The sequence below is a fragment of the Canis lupus genome, chromosome 32 (assembly GCF_048164855.1).
Source record: "Canis lupus baileyi chromosome 32, mCanLup2.hap1, whole genome shotgun sequence".
Classification (NCBI taxonomy): domain Eukaryota; kingdom Metazoa; phylum Chordata; class Mammalia; order Carnivora; family Canidae; genus Canis; species Canis lupus.
The window spans coordinates 8714465-8737393 of record NC_132869.1 but is presented as its reverse complement, the minus strand read 5'-3'; the positions used below and the strand labels follow the sequence as shown (position 1 = coordinate 8737393).

Here is a 22929-nt window from a genome sequence, read left to right as displayed (position 1 = left end):
GATCTGTATACTGACAACTATAAAATGCCCATGAAAGAAACTGAAGAAGATACAAATAAGTGGAAATATATCCTGTGGTTATGGATTGGAAGAATTAATATTCAAAGCAATCTACAGATTCACTGCAATTGCTATCAAAATTCCGGTAGCATTTTTCACAGAAATAGAAAAAGCAATCCTAAAATTTGTTTGGAACCACACAGGATATGCTCAAGTAATATTGATCAAGAAGAATAAAACTAAAGACAGCACACTTCCTGAGTCAAGCTGTATTACAAGCTGCAGTGATCCATACAGCATGGTATTGACAAAAAGTAGACCTGTAGATAAGTGGAACAGAATAGAGAACCCAGAATTGATCCCATACATATATAGTTAACTAATTTTCAACAAAATTCCAAGACTGCACAATGGGAAAAAAGATAGTCTCTTAAAAAAATGGTACTGAGAAAACTGGATATCTACATGCAAAAGAATACCCCACCCCCCAAAATCAAAATCAAAATGGATAAACTGAAGACTCAAATATAAGACCTGAAACCATAAAAGAAGAAAACAGGGGAAGGAAGAACTCCTTGACATTGGTCTGACTCTTTGGAGAGAACTAGGAGGAAAGAAGAGATGTAGAAGTTTCTTCTATAATCTAATTGCCCCCAAGAGCCACCAATGCTTTGACACTAGCTAAGATTGCCTTTCCTGCCATCTTCTACATTCCATGTAGTTCAAGTTTTTGTCCTTTTCCTAGGGATTTCTGCAAATCTTTTCTGCTACTTACTTTTTCCATTCTATAACTTATGGCTATTTCTTTTTTTAATAAAGATTTTGAGAGCGAGCAAACACGGAGAGAGAGAAGCAGATGAGCAGAATGCCCTATGCAGGGCTGGATCCCAGGACCCTCAGAACATGACCTGAGGCAAAGGTAGATGCATACATAACCTATTGAGCCACCCAGGTGCCCCCTTATGGCTGTTTCTTTCACTCTGATCCAGCATTGACTCAAATTTGAGTCAAAATAATTGGTTTTATACGAAAATTCACTTGTAAGAGTCATCAAAAGGCAACTTGTAGAGGCAAATATCTACAACCATGTGTGGTATATTTTAATGGTGACTGAAGCAAGCATGTGGCTGCATACATTGCATAACCACTTAGGAAATCATCTAAAATTTTCTGGTCTTCTAAAAGTCTCATGTCCATTTCCATGAACTTGGAATTCAGGGTATCTTCATGTCACTCAGCTTTCTATCCTTTTTCCAGGTGTGACAAAAACTCCTTGTATTTTATTATGATAAAGAATATTTCAGCTCTAGCACTTATCACTCCCCCATAATTTACACTTTGCCTAACTCAAGATTTATTAATGTGCTCTCCTAAAAAAAGGTTCATGTAGTTCAAGTGTTACACTTTCTTCTCTCCCCTTCCCTATTAGTTTTTATAGGAGCAGGGAGAGAAATATAGAGACTTATTTCCCCAGAGTTAAGAATTATGACTTTACCTTAGAAGACAGGAGGGTACAGCTGATTTTGTTTTTAAATAACAATCGCAACAGAATCTCCATTATGTTAATGCCTCACTGCAAAGAGTTGGGAAATGCTAGTTTACTAGAAGCGCCACTGAAGGAAGACCCAAGAGATTAGGTTCTATCATTAAAGAGTTGTATGATTTTGGGGAAAGTACCTCACTGGGCCTGAAAGATCAGTCTCTAAATTCTCTGCCTGGTCTTCATGAATCTATGAGTTGTCTGAGAGTCTCTCTGGTGCCTAATTCTTCTGTAATTGCAACTATGGTTGGGATTTCCCTCTTGACAGGTGGGTGGACATCCCACCTCTCTGGAGTATACCCCACGCTTGGCCAGCTGTCTGGGTCAGTGTCTGCCGTCAGAAACAATAGAAGTTTTATAGGCTAAGCTTGGAGCCAAACACAGGCACAGATTCTGATTTTTTTTCAACTTAGAACTTCAATTTCTTTTGCTCTCAGAACTGGCTTCCTTATTTGTATGCCTGGCATAATATCTACCTTAGAAAATTGTCTTTAATACAGTAATGCATGTGAAACTCACAGTAAAGTACCTGATGTATAATGTGCCCTCAGTAAATGAAATTAATTTTTAAATATTTTATTTACTTATTTAGAAAGAGAGAGAACAAGCAGTGCCGGGAAGAGGGAGAGAGAGAGAGAGAGAGAATCTCAAGCTGACCCTGCACTAAGCATGGAGCCTCACTCCGGGCTTGATCTGAGCCAAAGTTAAAGAGTCGGATGCTTAACTAACTGAACTATGTGGGTGCCCCAGTAAATGAGATTTATGATCATTAACATCATATCTGTTACAAAGGGGTTGGGTGAGGGTCTTAGCCCACTCTTTCTGAGTTTGCTGATACATCTTAGTGTGTATGGTAGGATGTACTCAGTCTAATGTACAGGTTAACTACCTGACTTTGTTTTTGATGAGTGGTAAATATGATCTGAGAGGGAGAGCTGAATGCCTCTGAGCAACAATTTTTTTTTTTAAAGTTGTGTGAAAGAAGAGGAAGGTAGATTGACTAAAAACTTGGGAGAAAGGAAGATTTTGAACAGGAAAAATAAACATGACCAAGCAGGAATGTGCATCCTTTACCTCTGTCTCAATGAATCTGTTTTTTTTTCTTATTGATGTATAATTAACACACTGTTAAAATGGTTTCAGATGTACAATATAATGATTTAACAATTCTGTGTATTACCCAGTGCTCATCACAAGTGTGCTCTTAATCCCCTTAATGTATTTCATCCCTTCATGAAGCTTAAATTTATATATTTTATAACACCCCTAGAAGTAGCACTGTAGAGTGTGAAGGATTTTGGGGATTTATCAAAGTGTGGCATCCTGCTTCATGGTAGGCAGAGACCATGTAAGGAAATCTTCCACTCAAAACACATAGTCTGAAGATTTCAGGCAGATTGTAATTGTCTGTAGTGATTCAGCTCTTGGGATAGGGTGCTTTATCGTCTCTGTGCTCTTGATGTTCAAACATGGCTCTGGTCTATGAACCTGTGAAAAATGGGACAAATTTGCCATTATCCTGACCTTCCTGGGTCTGGTCTGTGTCCAGTAAGGGTATACTTTTCCATGTACAGAAATGGCTTCTGGAGATGCTGCGTGCTCCGTGGAGCAGTGCCCTCTGCTGTTCCTGAGGGAGCCATGCAGTCGCGGTCAAACTGAGGGAAGCGCCCGGCTCCAGAGCCAAAGCAAGGTGCTCTGTTTTCTGCAGTGATTGACCCCCAGACCTGCTGCACCTCCAAGCCAGTCTCCACTGTGAATATCCAGCAGGAGAAGCAACAGCAGCGGGCTTCCCCTGTTCTTGTTTCTAGACAGGCTTCGACCTCACATTACATATGATGCCCCCTTCCCCTTTTCACTGCAAACACAGAAGGGTTTCTATTAGTTTTGTTCTTTAATAGAAAGAACTGTTAAAACAGTGATTTTTAACCATTGAACCTTGCCTTTGGAAGAACCCTGCTTCTCAGTATTATCAAATTTAAAAAGTCGATACCACTTTAAGAAAGTATAGTTGATAGCTGTGATGATATAAAGGCATGTAACATAGAAACCAGCAGTTCATGGTCAAAAGTTTCTACCAGTAGAGGATCAACATATTTTTCTTTCTTCTTTCTTTTTTTTCTTCCTCCTTCCCTTTTCTCCTGCTCCCTTCTTTCCTCCTCCTTCTCCTTTTTAATAAAATCCTCTTAATGAAATACCACAGAATCTCTTACAGTAATGATAATACGTGATGAAAACTGTTTTGCTGAATTTCTCTACCTTCTGGGAACAATTTTTTTTTAGCTGGCTCTCTGTACCTTCTGAGCAGACATTCCTGCTCTAAATCCTCTCAGCTACTGTCTTCTGGTATAACCCCAAACAACACAGTCAACATTTACCATTACTTAAACAACAAACAGGGAATTTCTATGGATTTCAAGCTGGCGTTCGGGATTCATGTCCTCTACAATAACTTTTGAACTGTTTCCTCAGCACTATTCCACTTGGCTACAGCAAAGAAAATATAGCGAATAATGAAATATGCATGAAAGAAAACTTAAAAAATGTTTTTTCTTAAAATAAATGACTCTGAAACCACATTATGGGAGAGTACTTTTTTTTTTTTTTTTTTTTTTTTTCCTGATGATTCCAAGTTTCAAAATCAGGAGTTTAGAAGGTGTGGATATCTTGCTTTATCATGTGGTAGGATACAGTTAAGTGGGAGCTGGCCCAACCTGATCTTTCCCTTCTGCCAAGAATGAAATCCATTTCAGTTAATGTGGCATCAGCCACCCAGCGGGAAGAAACTGCTAGATTCCACTAGATCCCAGAATTCCAATGCTATTCAGTGTGGGACTAAATTTCCATTTAGCGGGCTGTGCTGGGTAAATAATGCAGTTATTTGTAATGTCAGATTATAGGTATGTTGTGTTTTATCTTAATAACTGCCAGAAGAAACACATAACTGCCAGAAGAAACACGTTTGGTTTTTTTTCAGAAGCCTGGGATTAAGAACTAATTTACTCATTCTAGGTAATTTGTTGAGAAAGAATGTTGCTCAATCTTATGGTTATTTCTATTTGGTTACTTCTGTTTAAAATATCTGTCTAGGGTAGAAGAAGCTTTTAGCCTTTCAATAGAGAATGGCTTTGTTGATGCGTGGTCGGTTTATTTAGTGCTTGGCCTGCCATTCTTCCTCTCAGGCTAGAATAATCCTTGGATCTGATATCAGCTTCTATTGGACATAGGCATGGGGAATTACTCCCCCCCTCTTTTTTTCCATTGTGGGACTCATCATGTATGCACATGATTTATCTGTCTCTTCTTTTCACCTTCCCAAAGACAGATGCTATGTATATCCCTGACGCTACATGGTACTGGGAATTTTTATTTTTCTTCCTTTTCTCTTTTCTCTTCCTTTCCCTCTGCTTCCAAATCTTGAGCAATATAAACTCATCATTTTGAGGAATGAGTATTTTGGAATGTAGATGTATAGAGATGTTGCCCAAATAGACTAATAGATGCCAAGTTAGAAAACACAGTTTTGACCATAGAAAAGAATGGCAGGTTAAACACTGACTTTTATTTAGTAAACTAATGCTGCTCTTTCTGGCAGAAATTCCAGAAAAGCCTGAAAAGTATCTGAAAGTGAAGGTGTATTCCTTAGGTCCTCCCTTAGAGTTTCTTTGGGCCTTTGTATTTTGAGGGTTGAGTCTTGAGACCAGCCCCCTGACCTCCAGAGTGTGGGTGTCCTGAGAGTAGTCAGACTTTCCAGACTAATAGGCTTCCTGGGGAGGCAAGGGTGAGGCTGGCAAAAACTGTATTTAATCTTGATCCTTTAGAAACTGACCCTGGAACCAAGGGCTCAGTATAGGGATGGAAGGAGGGGTGCACCTTGATCCCTGGTACTGGGACCTTAAGCATAAGATACCCTTGACTGAACTTAACACTGAAGCATGGGACCTGCTTCCCTCAACAAAACACACTATGCCAGGCCTTAGACTGCACAGAAGGCAATCCTTTGTCCTGGTCTGTTGAGACAACCCTGTTTGGTTTCTCTTGTCCTGGCATAATGACTAATAGTGTCCTTTTCTATTCTCACGTGTGTCTTGGTTTGGATGATAAATTATTTGATCAACCTGTGCAGAACTAGTTTTCAGTAGTGCCCTTGTGTGGCCTCAAGAAGCAATGAACTGAGGGGTCTTTATGTTTGATCCCTGCTGGTGTGGAAGCCAGAATGACCCCTCCCTGCCCTTGGATTTCAGAGCTGTCAAGGCTCCAGATAATTTAGAAGGGTTGGGAAGCTATAACAGGGAATTTGAATATACCTTGTTAATAAGGCATGGGGATGATTCAGTCACTAATGGGAAAAATAAGAGGTCTGACCATATGTAGGTTACCCCAAGGTTGTGAAGCAGTTTGTATTAATCATAGGCTATTTAGTTTAGAATCCTTGCTTTAGCCCTACAAATCTGATTCTTTATATGGTACTTTTACTGAGTTTTTTACAGTAGGTTTTTGATCTTGAGAAGATGAAATTGATCTTGAGAAGATGATCTATGATCTTGAGAAGTTAAAATTTTTACTGGCAGGAATACATATGAAGTGAACTATAGTTTTAAGAGTTTGTTTAATTGAAAAAGTTGGATATTGGGGCACCTGGGTCAGTCAGTTAAATGTCCAATTTTTGGTTTTGGCTCAGGTCATGATCTCAGGGTCGTGGAATTGAGCCCTGCATTGAGCTCTGTGCTCAGTACGGAGTCTCCTCCGGATTCTCTCTCTCCACTCCCTGTGTCCCTCCCCTGCTTGTGCATGTGTGTGCATGCTCTCTCTCTCAAATAAATAAATCTAAAAAAAAGAGAAAGAAAAAGTTGGATGTTTAAGTATAAGGCTAAAACTAGTGATTAGGTGGACATCTGCTCTTGCCTGCCCAGTGTCCCTTTTCCTTTCTTTGGGAACTGAGCCCCTTCTTAGAGAAATTCGTTCCATGTAGTTTAGGTGAGGTTCACTTCCTTATTTATCTCTTTGCCTCTTATCAACCTCCCCAAGAGGTTGGATTCACACTTGACTAATCCGAGTATTCCCATTCCTTTGGCCACACTGAATGTGGGGCAGGGTTAGGCACATGGCCCCAGCTGAGGCAGTTTCTCTGAAGTTTCCTGTTAGAGTTGTTGAAAAGACTGTTCCATTCTCCCAAGGCTGCTAATCTTGTACTATGGGACTTAGGCTGTTGGCAGTATCTTGCCACTCAAAGGAGAATGCCAATTTAAAGAGAGAGAGTGATGAAACCTCAGTGATATTGCTTTGAGACTTCTGAATCCAGCCATGCCGGGAACCCCAGAGTTTTAGTTCCATGAGGTAATAATTCTCCTTCTTCCCCCACCTCCCCGAGCTTTTTTTTTCTTTGCTATGAATTTATAAATTAGTTTAAGTTAAGGTCATTTGTAACCAAAGGATTCTAATATAAGTAGTGAGCAATCTTCTGTATTATAGGCAGGGATCCGGTCTTTCAGATTTTAAAGGTTTCCTGGAAGAATTGGTCAACTCTAACTTTGCTTAGCATCTATGACAGTATTCTAAAAATGGTCTAGTTTGTTCACTATCTGGTACTATTTAGCTCATCCTATAGCCATAGAAATCTATCGACAGAGCTTTTTCCTGGGCAAGGTCAGTCTTGGAAAGACAGCATGGAAAGAGAAGGTAATTAAGTAGACAGACCTCAAGGCAAACACTGAGGAAAACCTTTTCCCTTCGCAAATTCCGCCGCCTCTTAGTCTACAGACTCAGACTCATCACTTGCCTTCTTTTGCTCAAGGATATTTCTTGGGGATCAGTGGGGTAACATGTCCTCTGTCTCAAGTGTCAGAGATGGAAAGAGGAAGCATCTTAGCTTCCACAGGATGCCCCTGCTCAAGATCTTGGGCAGTATGTTGATAAGGAGATCTGGATTTATAAAACTTATATGGAAAAACAAGTAGCCCAGCAGTCTGATGAAAAATAGGGTGGTGAAAAAGACGTATTGAAAAATCCTGAAAAGAGAAAGTCAAGAAACTGTTAACCAGGGGTTAGAAAACCAGAAACAAAATAAAACTTCTGCCTAAATGTATGTCTTGCTCCTCCTTGATATTCAAATGTCTTCCACTAATTGTTATCTTCATTACTGAAGAACTCCTTGTAAAGGCAGCTCCTTCCAGTATGCTGGCTTGTCTGTTACTCTCTTTCATCACCATGTTTTATTTCCTTTTAGCATTTATGACTATCTGAAATTATCTTGTTCTTTTATTTTTTTATTTTTGTTTTTGTTTTGTAAACTTGTTTACTGAAGCATTTATAAAAAGTTGTAACCGATCAGCAGGGTATATGTTTCTGTGAATCCGTATTTCCCCAACACTTGATATCAAGAGGTTTTAAAAATTTTGCCAACTGGATATAAAGTAATAGTCTTAATTTGCACTTCTCTGATGAACAATGATGCTGAACATCTGTTCACAGGTCTTACGTGCTTCCTCTTGCCCATTTACTAGGTTGTTTGGGCTAGTCTTATTGATTTGCAGGAGTTCTTTATATGTTCTCGATATCAACCCTTTTCCATTGTGTGTACTGGGAATATATTCGCTCCGCCTTACAACTTTCACTTGCTCTAAGGTGTTAAAGAACAAAAGTTATTTTTTAAAAAGTCTAGTTTATCAATCTTTAATTAGAATCACTACTGTTTGTCACTTATTTAAAGAACTGTTCCCTACACCAAGGCCTAAAAGATGCTCCTATTTTCTAGTAACAGTTTATGGTAGTTTAAAATATGTCCACACATTCTTTGGTATTACACCCTTCAAGAGGCTCTTCTGCCTTAGAGTGTGGCCTGGACTTACTGACTTGGTTCTAAAGAGTAGAGTGTCATGGAAGTGACAGTGAGTGGCTTGTTAGATTACATACTAAAGGCATTGCAGTTTGTTCCTTATTCCCAGGAGGAAGCCAGCTGTCATACTGTGAGGATACACAAGCAGCCTTGTGGAATGCTCCATGTAAGGAGGAGCTGAGACCTCCTGCTAACAAGCAGTAAAATTTGCCAGAATATGAGTAAGCTACCTTGGAAATAGATCCTCCAGCCCATCCAGGCCTTCTACTGACTCTAATTTTGGCCAACATCTTAATTGCAACCTGATATCAGACCCTGAGCTAGAAGCACCCAGCTAAGTGGCTCAAAGATTCCTAATCCATGGAAAACGTGAGATGATAAATGTTTGTTGCTTGAAGCCACTAAGCTTTGGGATAATTTTTTATGTGGCAGTAGATAACTGATGCCAAGTTTTAAAGTTTTTTTTTTCTTTTTTTGGACATTTAGTCCTTAACACATCGATCCAATCTCATTTTTTCTCAACTGGTTAACTATTTTTTTCCCCTACCATGTTTCTTGAACAATTCTTCCTTTTCTCTCTGAAATACCACTGTCACATATCAGAGTTCTATATATGCACTGTTTCTATTTCATTGGTTGATTTTCCTATTCTTGTGACAATATCATTCTATTGTAATTACTGTAGCTTTATAGGAACTTGTGATATCTAGAAGGGCATGTTCCCCACTCCTTGCTCTTCTTTAAATTTGCCAGGGTTATTTTTGACTCTTTATTCTTCTACATAGAATATATTTTAGAGGGACGCCTGGGTGGCTCAGTGGTTGAGCATCTGCCTTTGGCTCAGGGTGTGATCCTGGAGTCCTGGGATCGAGTTCCGCATCGAGCTCTGTGCAGGGAGCTTGCTTCTCCTCTCTCTGCCTGTGTCTCTGCCTCTCTCTCTGTGTGTCTCATGAATAAATAAATAAAATCTTTTTAAAAAAAGAATATATTTTAGAATAATTGTATTCAATTTAATTAAAAAAAAACCCTTCTGGGCAGTTTGGTTGGAACTGAACTGAGTCTATCATCTGAAGAGAATTGATACATCTATGATACTATGGCTTTCTATCTATAATCATGGTATTTCTCTTCTTTCATTCATATTACTTTTAATGTTTCCAAATGAATTTCTATAAATTCCTCTGTGATGGTTCTGATTTCTTCTTTAGCTTATGTATTATTTTGGCCTTGTGGTTTTACTATGATTTGTGCAAGCGAATCTTTACTTTTTCTTTTCCTGTATTACCCTTGTCCAGCAGTGGTGGGCTGCCACCAGCTGAGGAATAAATTCCCTACATATCTCTACCAACCAGTGAAAAACAGATTCTTCCCCACTAGTTTCCTTAAGATTTTCTCTAGAACTGATCTTGGTGACAGGAGCCAGGGTCTATTAGAGTATAGCATCTTGGTCAGAATTAGAATCAGAAAGCTTCATAAACTTCTTCCTAGTATTCTCCTTGAAACTAAACAGTATTTATGAGAAAGTTCTGGGATGACATTCCCAGAGAAAATCTTAGGAATAATTTAGCTTTCTTATCTCTTGGGCCAGACCCAATATACCAGTGGCTGACAGGATGTTGGAGCAGAGCAAGAGGAGAGACCTTTGTTGTTTGATATGAAGAACTAGACTTTTAGGGTGTTGTCAGGTTCTCTTCGGGATAATAACTCTTTTTTAAGGCAGACCATTCTTCTCCTGGGAGCCCACGTGGGCAGTTCATGTGAGGCATTGATGTCAAACTATAGGTGAAGGCAGCCTGGCAGTTCTAGGGAAATTCTGCTGGCTGTCCTGGGAACATTGTGTTTAGGGATATCCAAATATGTAACACTTATCTGGTATGAAGGGGTATCCCCCCTTAAGCAAATTTTATAGATAATTGGAGTAGCCTTTAAGCACCAATAATTTTACCATTTTGGTGGAACTATTTCTAAATCTTATTTCATACCACTTTGAAAATATGCTTCTCTATTTCTTCTTAAACAAATTCTAGTGAACATAATCTGATCCTTCCTTGGAAATGCAGGGGCTTCATGAATGCCAATTTTATTTTGCTATCACAGTAATTCCCTCAGGACTAATATCCACTTGGTTATTTGAATCTTGAGCTCTTATTCAGTTTAACAAGTATTTTCCAGCAATTATTATGGGCTGGGTACGATCTTTCACAATCATCTCTCTTATTTATTTAGGCAGGGGTGTACTTGAATTTGCAAGTTCTCTACTATTTCTAATGTAACATGTTGTTACTGTCACAAGATTTGAGGTAGCTACATCTCACACATAGTGTGAAAACCCTATTCATCATCTTATGAACCACAAAAAGATCCCCCCCCCCATTCATAATCTACTGATGTCATTGGAGAACCAGATCCATCAAGCTAATTCAAATTGTTAAAGGGAAAAAGGAGTAAGTGTAAGTTTGCCATCTCTCTCTTAGGTGATAAAATTCCTGTTTCTGATTACTGCTAGACTATCGGCTTCTAAAACTGGAAAGTTGAGATTAGGAATTGTCTTTGGACAAGGAAGTCATATGTTAGAACTAACAAACATATGTAAAAAAAAGTCATCAATGACATTAGTTTGTTGACTTCACTCTGGGTGTGTGTATGTATATAAGGTTCTCCTTGTCTAGACTTTGTTATCTGCCAGGATAGCTAAGTGGAACTCCCAGTTTTCCAGGAAGTTTATTCAATAATGTCTACTTACCTTTTACAGAACCATGTTCCCTTCTTTTGGAGAGAATGATCCTGGGAGAAGAAAGGATATGGATAAATAAGCAATTTCTGGAAGCTATCATCACTGTCAAATAACATTCAGTGAGCCAGTAGTTAATGTTATATTTAGATAATATCTTATAATTTTTTATATGCTGTTTAAACAGATGGAATTTTCAAAGACAACCATATATGCATGCGAGTGTGTATGTATGTGTAGTTTTATCACTTTTAAAATATATTGATAGGAATAAATGAAGGCATAAAAAGGTTGCCCAAGGTCATAAAGCTAGCAAGTGGCAAGGCCAGGCTTGGAACCTGGGTCCTCTGAATATGCATTCAGGGCTCTTTCAACTACACTGTTACCTCCTACTTAACCAGTAACCTTTAAAGAACTTTACAGGCTATGAAAACCACACAAATATATTCTAAGAGAAATTTTAAAAGCTATAAAAAATGTAAAGATGAGGATGTATCCTGGATTGCTGTGGCATCTCTCTTCCAAAATATTTTCTCAGTCATTTCATTTTCCTTTTAGCTTCCTTGTGGAAAAAAAAAAAAACGAAGAGGAATTACAGTCACATTTTAAAATTGTGGAAATGACACGCACAGAATTGGAATTAGAAACTTTCTGGGTTACAAATTTGGTTCTATAGCTTGAGTGAGTTTAAGTGGCATGTCAACAGGCCAGTTACTCAGGCAGACTCTGTAAAGATTGTTCGAACATTATAGGTCATTGAACCATCATGGGACTTCGGTAATCTTGATGAAGACAACTCTGCTTTTTCTTTGAGAGGTGGTGAGAAGGAATACTTTGATGAGTCACTAAGGGGTAGATGGTGGGATATATCAGTGAGCATACCAAGCTTGGTTCTTAGAGAGGTGGGATCTAAGTAATTTCAGGAGTTTTGTTGTTGCTATTTTTGTTAGTTATATAATATGCAAGCTTGAGGCCAGAATGACTTGTTCAGAATAATGGGAACCATGGTCACTATGAATGTGGTCTAATATATATCCAAACATCTGAATGACTCCAGGACAATGATTGGTTGTTGATATTTGCTTTTTAGGAAGAGGTTATTTCCCTTTTTCTGAAATTATGAGGACCATATATCTCAATGATAAAATTTCTGGTGAACGTCAATTTTGGCTCTTAAACCAATATAAATGATAAAATTAAAGTCTAACAAAAGTTTATCTTTTTGCCTTATAAACTTGCTGTCACAAGATGCTAAGCAGGTCAAGAAGCCTGGTGCTTTACATCTAATTCTGTGTCCTTTAGACCTTTGCATATCTGCTAATGACATCATGATGTTAAATATGAGCAGACACTGAAGCTGTATCATAAAGAAGAAATGACTTCTCATGTTTTAACTCATGGGCCAGCTCTGATTAGATGATGATAGGTGCCCTGGTGCTCTGTGTAATAAGAGTTTTGGGACCATGTTGGAATCACCAGGAAAGAGCATCGTGATTCTGGGAAATGGGAGGAGTGGTACATGTGTCTTGTATTGACCTCCTCTCATACAGTGTGTCCTCAATTAGTGTTTCTTCTTGCTTCCATCGTGAACTCTGTGATATATTAGGCTAGTTTCTTTGAGAATACATAATTTGCATGGCACCAAGAGAGGAAAGACCATTGTTTCATAGGATCTTCTTTGTGTGTTAGGGTTAGAATGCTTTAGAAATATGTCTGGTACTATTCTTGGAAAATGCACATGGGAAGATTGGTATGTGTTTGGTGGCTGATAGTGTTTTGGAAACTCCCTTGAAGGCAATGACACTGAGAGAAGCTGAAAGTAGAGTGAAATGCTTACTTTATTATTTTGGCTGTTAGACTCTCTTCTTGCAGAATTCATGCTCAAGACTTTTGATCTAGGGGAAAAAGAACATAGGGGTTGAATAAAGTACCTTCAGATATTCATACTATGTCATGGTATTTATAAACAGTTTTATATTCTAAAGCTATATTGTGCACTATGGTAGTCAGTGGCTATATGTAATTGTTTACATTTAATGACAATAAAAAGATAAGTTCCTCAGTCACAATAGTCATCTTTCAAGTACTCAATGGGTAGCTAGTGACTACATTTTGGATAGCACAGAAACTTCTATTGAGCAGCCCTATTCTAAAATCTTGGCTTACCAATGGAATCATACTTAATGTTCAGGAAGGATCTCAGAAGATTTGAAGGTGTTCTTTAGAGGCAAGGACCTCCAAGTTCTGGTGTCCTGGCCTCCAGGCCACAGTGTGAACTGAGCCTACTTATAGGCTATATACAGTTTAGATCTTTTTCTTGGTCCCCAGATTCCAAAATATTTAATAAGTGGAAAAACTTCCCAACTGTTTAAGATTTAACTTCTAAAGAGGGTCAAGAAATGCAAGTGAGGTTTTTGGCTTTAGTTTCTCACTATTTAGACTCTTCTGACAAACTCAAGGAGTAATTTTTTGGAGGGGGATTTTCTCTATCATCTCTAATTTTTATTTATTATTATTTATTTATTTATTTATTTATTTATTTATAAATATTTTATTTATTTATTCATGACACACAGACACACACACACACACACACACACACACACACAGAAGCAGAGACACAGGCAGAGGGAGAAGCAGGCTCCATGCAGGGAGCCTCGACATGGGACTCCATGATCAGGTCCTGGCCTGAAGGTGGCGCTAAACTGCTGAGACACCCAGGCTGCCCTATCATTTCTAATTTTTATTTTTATTATTATTATTTTTTAAGATTTTATTTATTTATTCATGGGAGACGCAGAGACGCAGGCAGAGGGAGAAGCAGGCTCCATGCAGGTAGCCCGATGTGGGACTCGATCCTGGATCCCAGGATCAGGCCCTGGGCTGAAGGCGGCGCTAACTGCTGAGCCACCAGAGCTGCCCTCATTTCTAATTTTTAATGTTCATAGTTACATCTAGTATAAGTTTGGTTTCATAATATTATAGCCCTAGTTTGTATCTGGAGATTAGTTTCACGTCTAGCCCATATAGTTGAGTTTCTGTATATTTTGGGGGAGTGGGAGTAATATTAATTTTAAGACCTTTTTTTGTAAAATATAAGGAATGCCCTTTTTATCAAGGTGCCAGACCACTAACTTTTTAAAGCACATGTTCCTGCCTTTAATATAAACCCAAATAATTGGTAAGGTGATAAAAGTATGAAGGAAGGTGTGTTTCTGCAGTCTTTTAAGACTGCATTTAAAAATGGATGTGGTTTAGTAAGGGTCAACCAGATCGATAACAGAGGGGAAGGTTATATAGTGTAGGGGCTCAATCAGTTCCAAATAGGAATTGGTCAGAGGGAAGTTTGCTCTGACCCCATCTGAAATGGAGTTACCACTAAAACCAGGATGTTCCTTTGTTTGCCAAAGCTCACACTTCTCTTTCAAGGAACCGAATCTCTAGTTCTTCTTCTATTTTCCTCAAAGTTTCCTGGTACTTCTTCGAACAGAAATAAAAGAAACTACAGTTATTAGCCAGAAACTTTATGCTCTTTCTAATCATAATATGTACGTATTACTACATTGTCACATGAATGGTTGGTATTCCCACTGCCATTTTGTTTCCTTTCCCAGTCCCTCAGCCTCCCACAACTCCAGATCTCTCACTGCACTTCACCACTGGGCAGGTGCCTACAGTTGTTGGGATTATAAATAGGAAAAATGCTCATTATTAATTTAAGAGCACAGAGCTTAGGATAGTAGGGCACTAGTAGAGTGGTTTTTGTGATGGAGTGTCATCCTCCCTAAAGGTTTTTGCATTGCTATCTTGAAGAATTAAAATTGTTGCAGTGTTCTTTGAAGAGCTTGGTTTCATTTCATTCTGTACCTTAACAAACCCATTGCTATCCATTTACTGAGAAACTGTACCTTTATGCAGAGGGCCTGATCTTCACAGAGCTGGGCCACAAATGCATAGTCTTCCATGACCTAGGAAGCCAAAATTCAGTCTTAAATTTTGCTCGGTAAATTGCTATAACAACAGTAGTATACTAAGTTTCCTCTTAGGTCCCAGGCCCTAAATGTGTTTTTCTAATTGTTCTAAATATGTATTTGCTGTATGTGTGAACTCATATCTTTTTTTAAGGATAAACAAGCTATATTTTATAGTCCCAATGAGAATTATTTGGGGACAGTTGGGAGAAAAATAGATAATGATTTATTGATGATATAGTTTATGGAAGGTATCCTGTAAAAAATGTTAAACAGAAGGTGATCCAGGGGAATCTATTCACATACTCTAATACATTCCTTCAAATCTTGTGACCAGGGATCAAGTTTTCTTTCCTTTGGGAAAACATTGAAGTTATTGTCATTACCTTGGCTAGTTCTTTCTCTTGGACTGCACAGGAAGCCTCCAGCTGTTGTAATTTAGCCTGGAGAAAGGGAAGGATATTGTAACTCAGCCAGGCAAAAGCAGGATTCCATTCTGAAATGGGATCTGACAGGCTATCTTACAGGTGGTTCAAGAACCTCAGGACCAATTTCAGATGCTTTTTTAGTGGAGGGGAGTCAAACTTGAGGTGAGATGACTCTTAGGTTGAATTTAAATAATAAATATTAGCCAAATAGAGATCTGGAAGAAATATTTCCCATGCAGAAGTACAGCAAGGACCAAGGCTGTGAAATAGCACAAATTTGGTGTTTATGAAGAAGTTATACGGCAGAAGCATAGGGGAGATTGATAAGAATGAGATGAGTGGGGAAAGGTAGACACATATGAAATTATGTAGGGCCTGATAGCTTCTAGAGAGTTTGAGTATTTATTCTAATTACAGAGAGAAGCCAGGTGAGAGCTTGAAATTGTAAAGACATAGTCTGGTTTGTCTTCTTTCTAAAGAACAGTGTTTTCTATGTGTGGAAGGTAGATTGTTTGGGGTAAGTATAAAAGCAAAAGGACTAGTTAGGAGGCAACTTTAGCATGCAGATGAGGGGTTGTGGTGGCTTGCAAAAGAGTGGTAGTAATAGTAGTAGTAGATAGGAGTAGATGCATTTGGCATATAATCTGTGGGCAGAGAGGACATATTATAGTCATTCTTCCTTTTCCTTTTTCAGTTCTGTTTCATCTAAATACCATTATTTCACATTTGGACTTCTAACAGTTCCTTTCCTTTCCAGTCAATTACATCTAGGGCCAAACAACTAAATGTGCTAAGGGCTGTATTTTACTTATTTTATTTTAAGCAGAAAAAAAATATATATTTTTTCAAATTATTATTAAATTTCTGATTTGTTAACATACAGTTCGATATTGATTTCAGGAGTAGAATTTAGTGACTTATCACTTACATACACTTGGTGCTAATCATATCAAGTGTCCTCCTTAATACTCATCCCCCACCTATCTCCTTTCATCAGCTTTCAGTTTGTTCTCTATCATTAAGAGTATCTTGTGGTTTGTTTCTCTCTCTCTCTCTTTTTTTTAAGATTTTATTTATTTATTCATGAGAGGCACACAGAGAGAGAGAGAGAGAGAGAGGCAGAGATGTAGGCAGAGAGAGAAGCAGGTTCCATGCAGGGAGTCCGATGTGGGACTCGATGCTGGGACTCCAGGATCACACCCTGGGCAAAAGGCAGATGCTCAACCACTGAGCCACCTAGGCATCCCCTTCCTTTCTCTTTTTTTCTGCCTCCCATATGTTCATTTGTTTTGTTTCTTAAATTCCACATATGCGTGAAATCATATGGTATTTGTTTTTCTCTGACTTATTTCACTTGCTAGGGGCTATATTTTAAAGATTTATTTATTAATTAGAGAGAGAGAGAGAGCGCACAAGCACAGGGGGGAAGGGCAGAGAGACAGAGAGAGAGAGAGAGAGAATCCTCAAGCAGATTACACACAGCATGGATCTGACTTGGGGTTTGATCACAGGACCCTGAGATCATGACCAGAGCTGAAAGCCAGGGTCAGATGCTTACTGAACTGAGCCTCCCAGGCACCCCTGAAGGCTGTATTTTAAAGACAGTGGTTTGAGTTACAAGGAGTTGAGGCAGACATCCTATTAAATTATTGAACTGATCACCAGCATGCAAGAGGAACAGAAACAAAATAAATGATGTATATTTCATATAATTCTACAAAATAGGTGGATAAAATGGAGTGATCCAAGGGCTGATAATACTCTAGAATTGTTCAGGCTGGGCTGAGTGCTGCCAGGAAAACAATGGCCAATGTTGTGCTGCAAACTCTCTATCTAGAGTCTATTTCACCTGACATGGCCAGCCTAGCCATACTTAAAGCATCACCACTAGATCTTGGCAGGCTTACTATTAGAAAAGCTTGTTTTGGGCAGAAGGAAGAAAATCAATCTCCTCATTGCTGCAGTTTTATAGCAAGGATAGTAAGGGAGCTTCATATTCCTTCCTAGTCTTAGTTCCAATTTATTCTTGAGATACACATAGGCTCCAAACTTCTTTCTTTCTTGGTAAGTTTCCTGGATGGGCATGCCCAACAGCTTACTTGGTGGCTTTGGGTTTCCTCTTTTTTTATGGCTGTCAACCCTAATTTGGCTAACAGAACATAGGGCAGTAATGCTCTCTTCTTTCACTTTCTATTTCTATTTTCATTGTGTCCATATCTTCAGAGGCTTCATGCACAGTGTGAGCCCAAGTATGGGCTTAATATAGGTTTAAGAAGCAGAAGAGATTGAGAAATAGGGACAATGCATTTAAAAGCCTATTGTATATTATGCTGTTAGGTAGTAAAACATAATTTTTATCTTTATAGAGCCTGAAAAATTCTTCTGTTTGTTCTTAAATGAAATACATAAAAATAACTATCAATTTAAGAAAAAACAATAAGCAAGGGGCACCTGGCTGGCTCAGTCAAAAGAGCATGCAGTTCTTGATCTCAGAGTTGTGAGTGTGAGTCCCATGTTGGATATAGAGATTACTAAATAATAAAATAATAATAATAACAAACAGCTTTAAAAAAAGCAAAAGAGAAATCAGGTAAGGCAAAGACATAATCTTACAGAAATGATCAAGTAAGAATTTTATGTGCTGAGTAAAAGTGTCTAAACCTTGTATTTTTGAGAAGACGGATTGTGATTGTGCTCACGTTTTTAGCTCTAGAACACAATTAGAGAGATGCTAAGCACTGTATGGTGCACTTAGTAGGTAGAGGTCACTATATATTTGAAAGACCAATAGAATGAATTCTTTTCTGAATTGGAGTCAATGACAAAGTGTGTAAATTACCTAGCACACAGTAGATTTACAAATCCAAACTCTGCCTCTATGAAGTCATACATATGCTTCAGCTAGACTTTTAAATGATCACCTTAAAATTGTGACTTTTTAATGTTTTAGAACTCTAGAAAAAGAATATTTTATATACATAATTTCATTCAGTTTTCAAACAGGCTGAGAAGGACTGATTAAATTGCCCAACTTCATGTATTATACTAAGTACCGCTGGGGGCAGGATTGAAACGAGGGACTTCAATGCTATATATGCATTTGAGCATTTGTGTTCTGTTCTTTTCATGGAGAGAACAAAATATAGGCTTCAGAGTGAAATTCCTTACAAAGGGTAGAAGAGAATTCACCACCTAGCAGTCCATGCTGAAGCCTGGAATGGCTGAAACTGCAAAGAATTTATCCTAACTTTGACAATTGTTTACATGTCATACAGCCCAAACCCATTTGAGATTGCTTTTTTGTTTACCTTTGACTCTTCTGGGGATCCCTTTGGATTGTCTTGTTCACACTTGGTTGCCTTATGTGATTTCCTTGTAAGCTATGGGTTCAAATGGAAAAAAATATATTTCAAATAAAAGTTCTATCAAATTAAAAAATATAGAAGACAAAGACATTCTCTGGTGTGTGGAGCCAGTAACTTGGCCTTGATTAGAGCTACCAGGAGATGGTCCCTTGATGGAAACTTGGTGTCTTTGGGAACATCCTTATTCTACCTCCATATCCCTCCTCTTGTTAGTTTTGACACCCAAACTAGAGTCTGCTTAAAGCAGGAGTACTTCCCTGAACCCCCTAATCCATGCCAGATTATACAGGGCTGCAGGCATGGGTCAGAAAGTAGGGTAATCATAAAGAAGCCCACTGTATTTTGACTAGGAGTTGAGGTAGAGAGAATACCTGGACAAAGAAGAGGGAACTTTTTGGCATTAAATATTTTTAGCAGTCTCTAGTGAAAGTAAAATTAACCTCTCACCACAAGGGTCTCAGTCAATCCCTTCAACAAAGTATCTGTTGGGATCCATTTCTTTGTGACAGAATGAAGAACTCATGGGATCACTGAATACCTGGAATACCCTATGCACTCCTATCACCTGATGCTTGCAGGGAAAATCCATGGCACCTAGGTCATGAGGTTCAGTGGGTAGGATTAGTATCCACTCCCAGAACAGGTGTCTCTGACATGTGGGATCCTCTGTGATCATTTTTCCTCCCTTGCCTCTTAGATGATTGGGGCTGCTTGGGGACACCCAGGAACACAAGAGCCTCACCCCACCTTTCTTTGAAGTTCTTCTATACTGTGGACCAGAGTTTCATTCTTCCTATCCTGTTGAGAGAAAGAAGCAGAGTATTAAGTGTGTATCTGCACACTACCATCTGTTTTTATTCAGTTGATTGTTCTCCATTTCACCCCAGTGATATTTTCCTGTAGTAACCATACCTTCCTGCATAATGTCAGATAAAAGATCTGTGGTTTGGTCTCTATATGGACACACCAACTTACTAGAGGTTGAGAGGTCCACATGCAGGGCTTCCTAATATTAAATATTATCAGAGAAACCCTACCGTCCACACATGCAAGAACATATTCTGCTATGACTTTGGGGCTGACTTTTCTTTGTATGCAAAAGGGGAGATTATTTTATCTGACAGGGATGAGGAATACAATCTATCAAATGGCTCTTCCCTGCCTCTTGCTTACAAGTCTAGCTGTTTCTTCTTCCAGCTCCTGCAAGGCTTTTTCCCTCTCCATTGCGATGCAGTTCTCCTTCTCCCACTCCTCATCTTCAGCCAAGTCTCTGGTCTGAGTGATCTCACTTTCCAGCCTGGAAAATGTAAGCAGGCACTATGAAGAATGACAACCTTAGAACTGATAAAACACATGTCAATTTTAAGGGTACTTCAATGACAATAAATCCAAATCCCAAGTTGGAAACCCTTTCTTTCCTGGATTCTTAGGATCAGAATGACTCTAAAGATAAAACAAGTACGATTCCGGTGATTCCTGCTTCAAACACCCCAAAGTTCTTTTAACTCAGGTAAGAACCACTCATTCTTTTAAGATTTTCTCTGAAACTTGCTGTATTTCAGGATTTGAACCATAGACCAACGCCAAAGAATGAAGAAGAAACTTTTTGTTATATAAGATACAGGTCCCTAGCATAAGCTGGGATATTGAGTTTTGTTTCTTTTCCTCCACCCAGTTCTTTGGATCAGGAAGGTCCCTCACCAAGCCCCAAAACTTACCTCTGAATCTCATTTTCTTTCTCGTGGATTTTGAGAAGAAGTTCCTGATTTGCTTCATCTATTCTCTGCATATCCCTTTCAAGATCCGTGTTCAAACTGTTAATGTTCCTCTTTGACTGGACCAATCTTAAGATTTCCACTTTTTCTGACCTATAGACTCAACCCCCAAAATGAACAAGGGCCAGTTATCTTAAGATCAATAACCTTTGGACTAAAGAGGATATCTAGTAGACATATAACACATTAGCTTGGCTATTTCTGGGAGTGTACTTTTTCTTTTTCATTTTTAGGGAATTATGTTTCTTAATCATGCTCTATAATTTGTTTCAGTAATTCTTAATTCAGTCAGCAAGAAAGGTTTTACCCAGTATTTCTCGCCCAAAGGGCTCAGGATAATAGTGTACCTCCACTTTGCTTCCAGGGGAAGTTTTACTTCCTTAAATAGCCTTTTGCATTGGAGAGAATGATTTCTCAAATTGTTCACAAAGCCTGCTCATGTGATATACTTTTATCAAGTACTTTTATTCAGGTAGCTGGTACATAGTTGATTCTGCTTTATGCAGAACCATAAGAAATTTCCATTAGCAGTTAGGGCTTCAGTCTTTTCCTGCTTCTCCCCATCTGAAAACTTCTCCATTGCCTGCTAGAAGGCTTGAGAATCTACTATGGTAGTCACTCCATTGAGCACACACAGAAGTAATCCAGGCATTCACTTTCAAGAATGCAGACATCTTTTTTGAAGTAAATTTGAATGAAATAATTGTAACTTAATGCTAGTGCAGTCTAGAAAGTTATCTGGCACGTGGGAAGCTCTCAAACTTTTCATTTTCCAGTTCGCCAATTAATTGGTTTGTCTCTAAAATGATTAACTGGAAATAAGATAGTGAGGCAGAGGGACCTTTGTTTTGAGTAGGCATGAGGGAGGATTCTGGAAAAGGAAAGTCCTATCTTGGAAGGGCTGGCTTGGATGGGGGATTTGCAATGGATATCACTTCAGGAGGGCAGGGGCACTTGGGGCTGAGTGCAGTGATGGATAGGAGCTGAAGGAAAGAGGGAAACTAGAAGATGAAGAAAGGTATCAACAGCAGACATGCTCATACCTTGGTCCTTGGATGTGGCTTTGCATAATTATGACTACTTACTCATAATCTAGCTGCTTGTCCTTGTGTTCTTCCATGGTAGATTCCCTAAAATACCAGCAGAGATGTATCTAATGAATTGGGGAAATAGGTCCACTCTGTAACTACACGAAAGTCCCAAAATATAGAAATAAAATTAACTGGTTTCCTCCCTCCCAGTTCTACATTTTGGACACAACAACAACAACAACAACAACAACAACAAAAAAGCCTTGTGATTCTTCTGCCCATGATATGATTATGCCTCAGTAAGGATACAGTGAAGAGAGAAGGATAATGCTGGAAAATTCAATATAAATCCTGTTGGCAGGTATACTAAGATGATTCACCAACACAAAATCCTTTGAAAATGTGTACATGACAATAAGAATCAATAGAGGTTATCGATTGTTCTTAAGTCTCTTTTTTTTCCTCTATGCCCGGCTGCTTCTCTTAAGACTCCATGGATGGATACAAGTGCCCTGAAAAATAACCTCTCTTCTTTCTTGTCTGACTTCTATAAGGATCTCCAGATATTAAGATCTCTAGTATTAAATAGGACTCAGAAAAAATAAGCAGGAGTAAATAACTGGCTTTTGTTGGTACTTAGTTGCCTTCTTTTCTCCAATAAACTCTACCTCCCTTCTGATGTATGGTCTTCTTGATTCTGCCCTAGTCTGTTAGCTTCTGAAGAGTCTAAACTTTCCACTGGAACCATCCAATAGAATCTCAGAACTTTGCATAGCGTCATGACTCTGTTATTGACATAAGATGGGTGGGGCAATATGTCACAGTGGGGTGGGTGGCAATGGATTCTTATCATTTGTGCCAAGTTCACAGCCTAGAGGGATACATGTTTCAGGGATGAGTCTTCCCTTTGGCGGCAGTAGTTTTTAATGGATCTGATTTCTAGGCACTTTGAAGGGTTAAGCCTCTGTCTTTATTTCTCTGGCAGATTGAGCACTTATCCTGCCTGAGTGTGACTCATATGGGAACTCTGGGTCCTAACACCAGTAGTCCAATCCTATAAAGTAGCCAACTAACTACTCATTCATTCAACAAACACTGAAACTTTGAAAGAACATCTATTTTTGCCAAGCACTGTTATAAGTACTCGGGACAGAGTGAACAAAAGAGTCCAAAGAACCTGCCTTTATGGAGTTTACACTCTAGGGTGTGTGTGTGTGTGTGTGTATGTGTGTGTGTATGCGGGGTGGGTGGGTAAA

The 22929-nt window shown here is 38.7% G+C and overlaps 1 protein-coding gene and 1 non-coding gene across 12 annotated transcripts in view; both read right to left on the bottom strand.

Moving 5' to 3' along the window:
• The window catches only part of TMCO5A (transmembrane and coiled-coil domains 5A), a 59616-nt gene extending 37146 nt beyond the window's left edge, over positions 1–22470 (bottom strand). For 2 of the 11 annotated variants that reach the window (XM_072808364.1, XM_072808358.1), the window contains exons 1-11: positions 22342–22470; positions 21728–21772; positions 20586–20735; positions 20041–20164; positions 19615–19665; positions 18811–18882; positions 15461–15517; positions 15012–15071; positions 14519–14583; positions 12941–12998; positions 11116–11156 (exon numbers count right to left, since the gene is read on the bottom strand). In XM_072808364.1, coding sequence (XP_072664465.1) covers positions 11116–11156; positions 12941–12998; positions 14519–14583; positions 15012–15071; positions 15461–15517; positions 18811–18882; positions 19615–19665; positions 20041–20164; positions 20586–20735; positions 21728–21772; positions 22342–22454 — 836 coding nt within the window. In that variant the 5' untranslated portion in view covers positions 22455–22470. Of the gene's footprint in view, positions 1–2434; positions 3029–7317; positions 7546–11115; positions 11157–12940; positions 12999–14518; positions 14584–15011; positions 15072–15460; positions 15518–18810; positions 18883–19614; positions 19666–20040; positions 20165–20585; positions 20743–21685; positions 21791–21982; positions 22178–22341 lie in introns of those variants that run through there. The other 9 variants (XM_072808365.1, XM_072808355.1, XM_072808357.1 and 6 more) reach the window with 9 other exon arrangements.
• On the bottom strand, positions 10634–10734 carry LOC140623420 (small nucleolar RNA U13). The gene has a single exon (XR_012023035.1). It is a non-coding gene; the product is annotated as a small nucleolar RNA U13 (small nucleolar RNA).
• Positions 22471–22929: the final 459 nt, after the last annotated feature.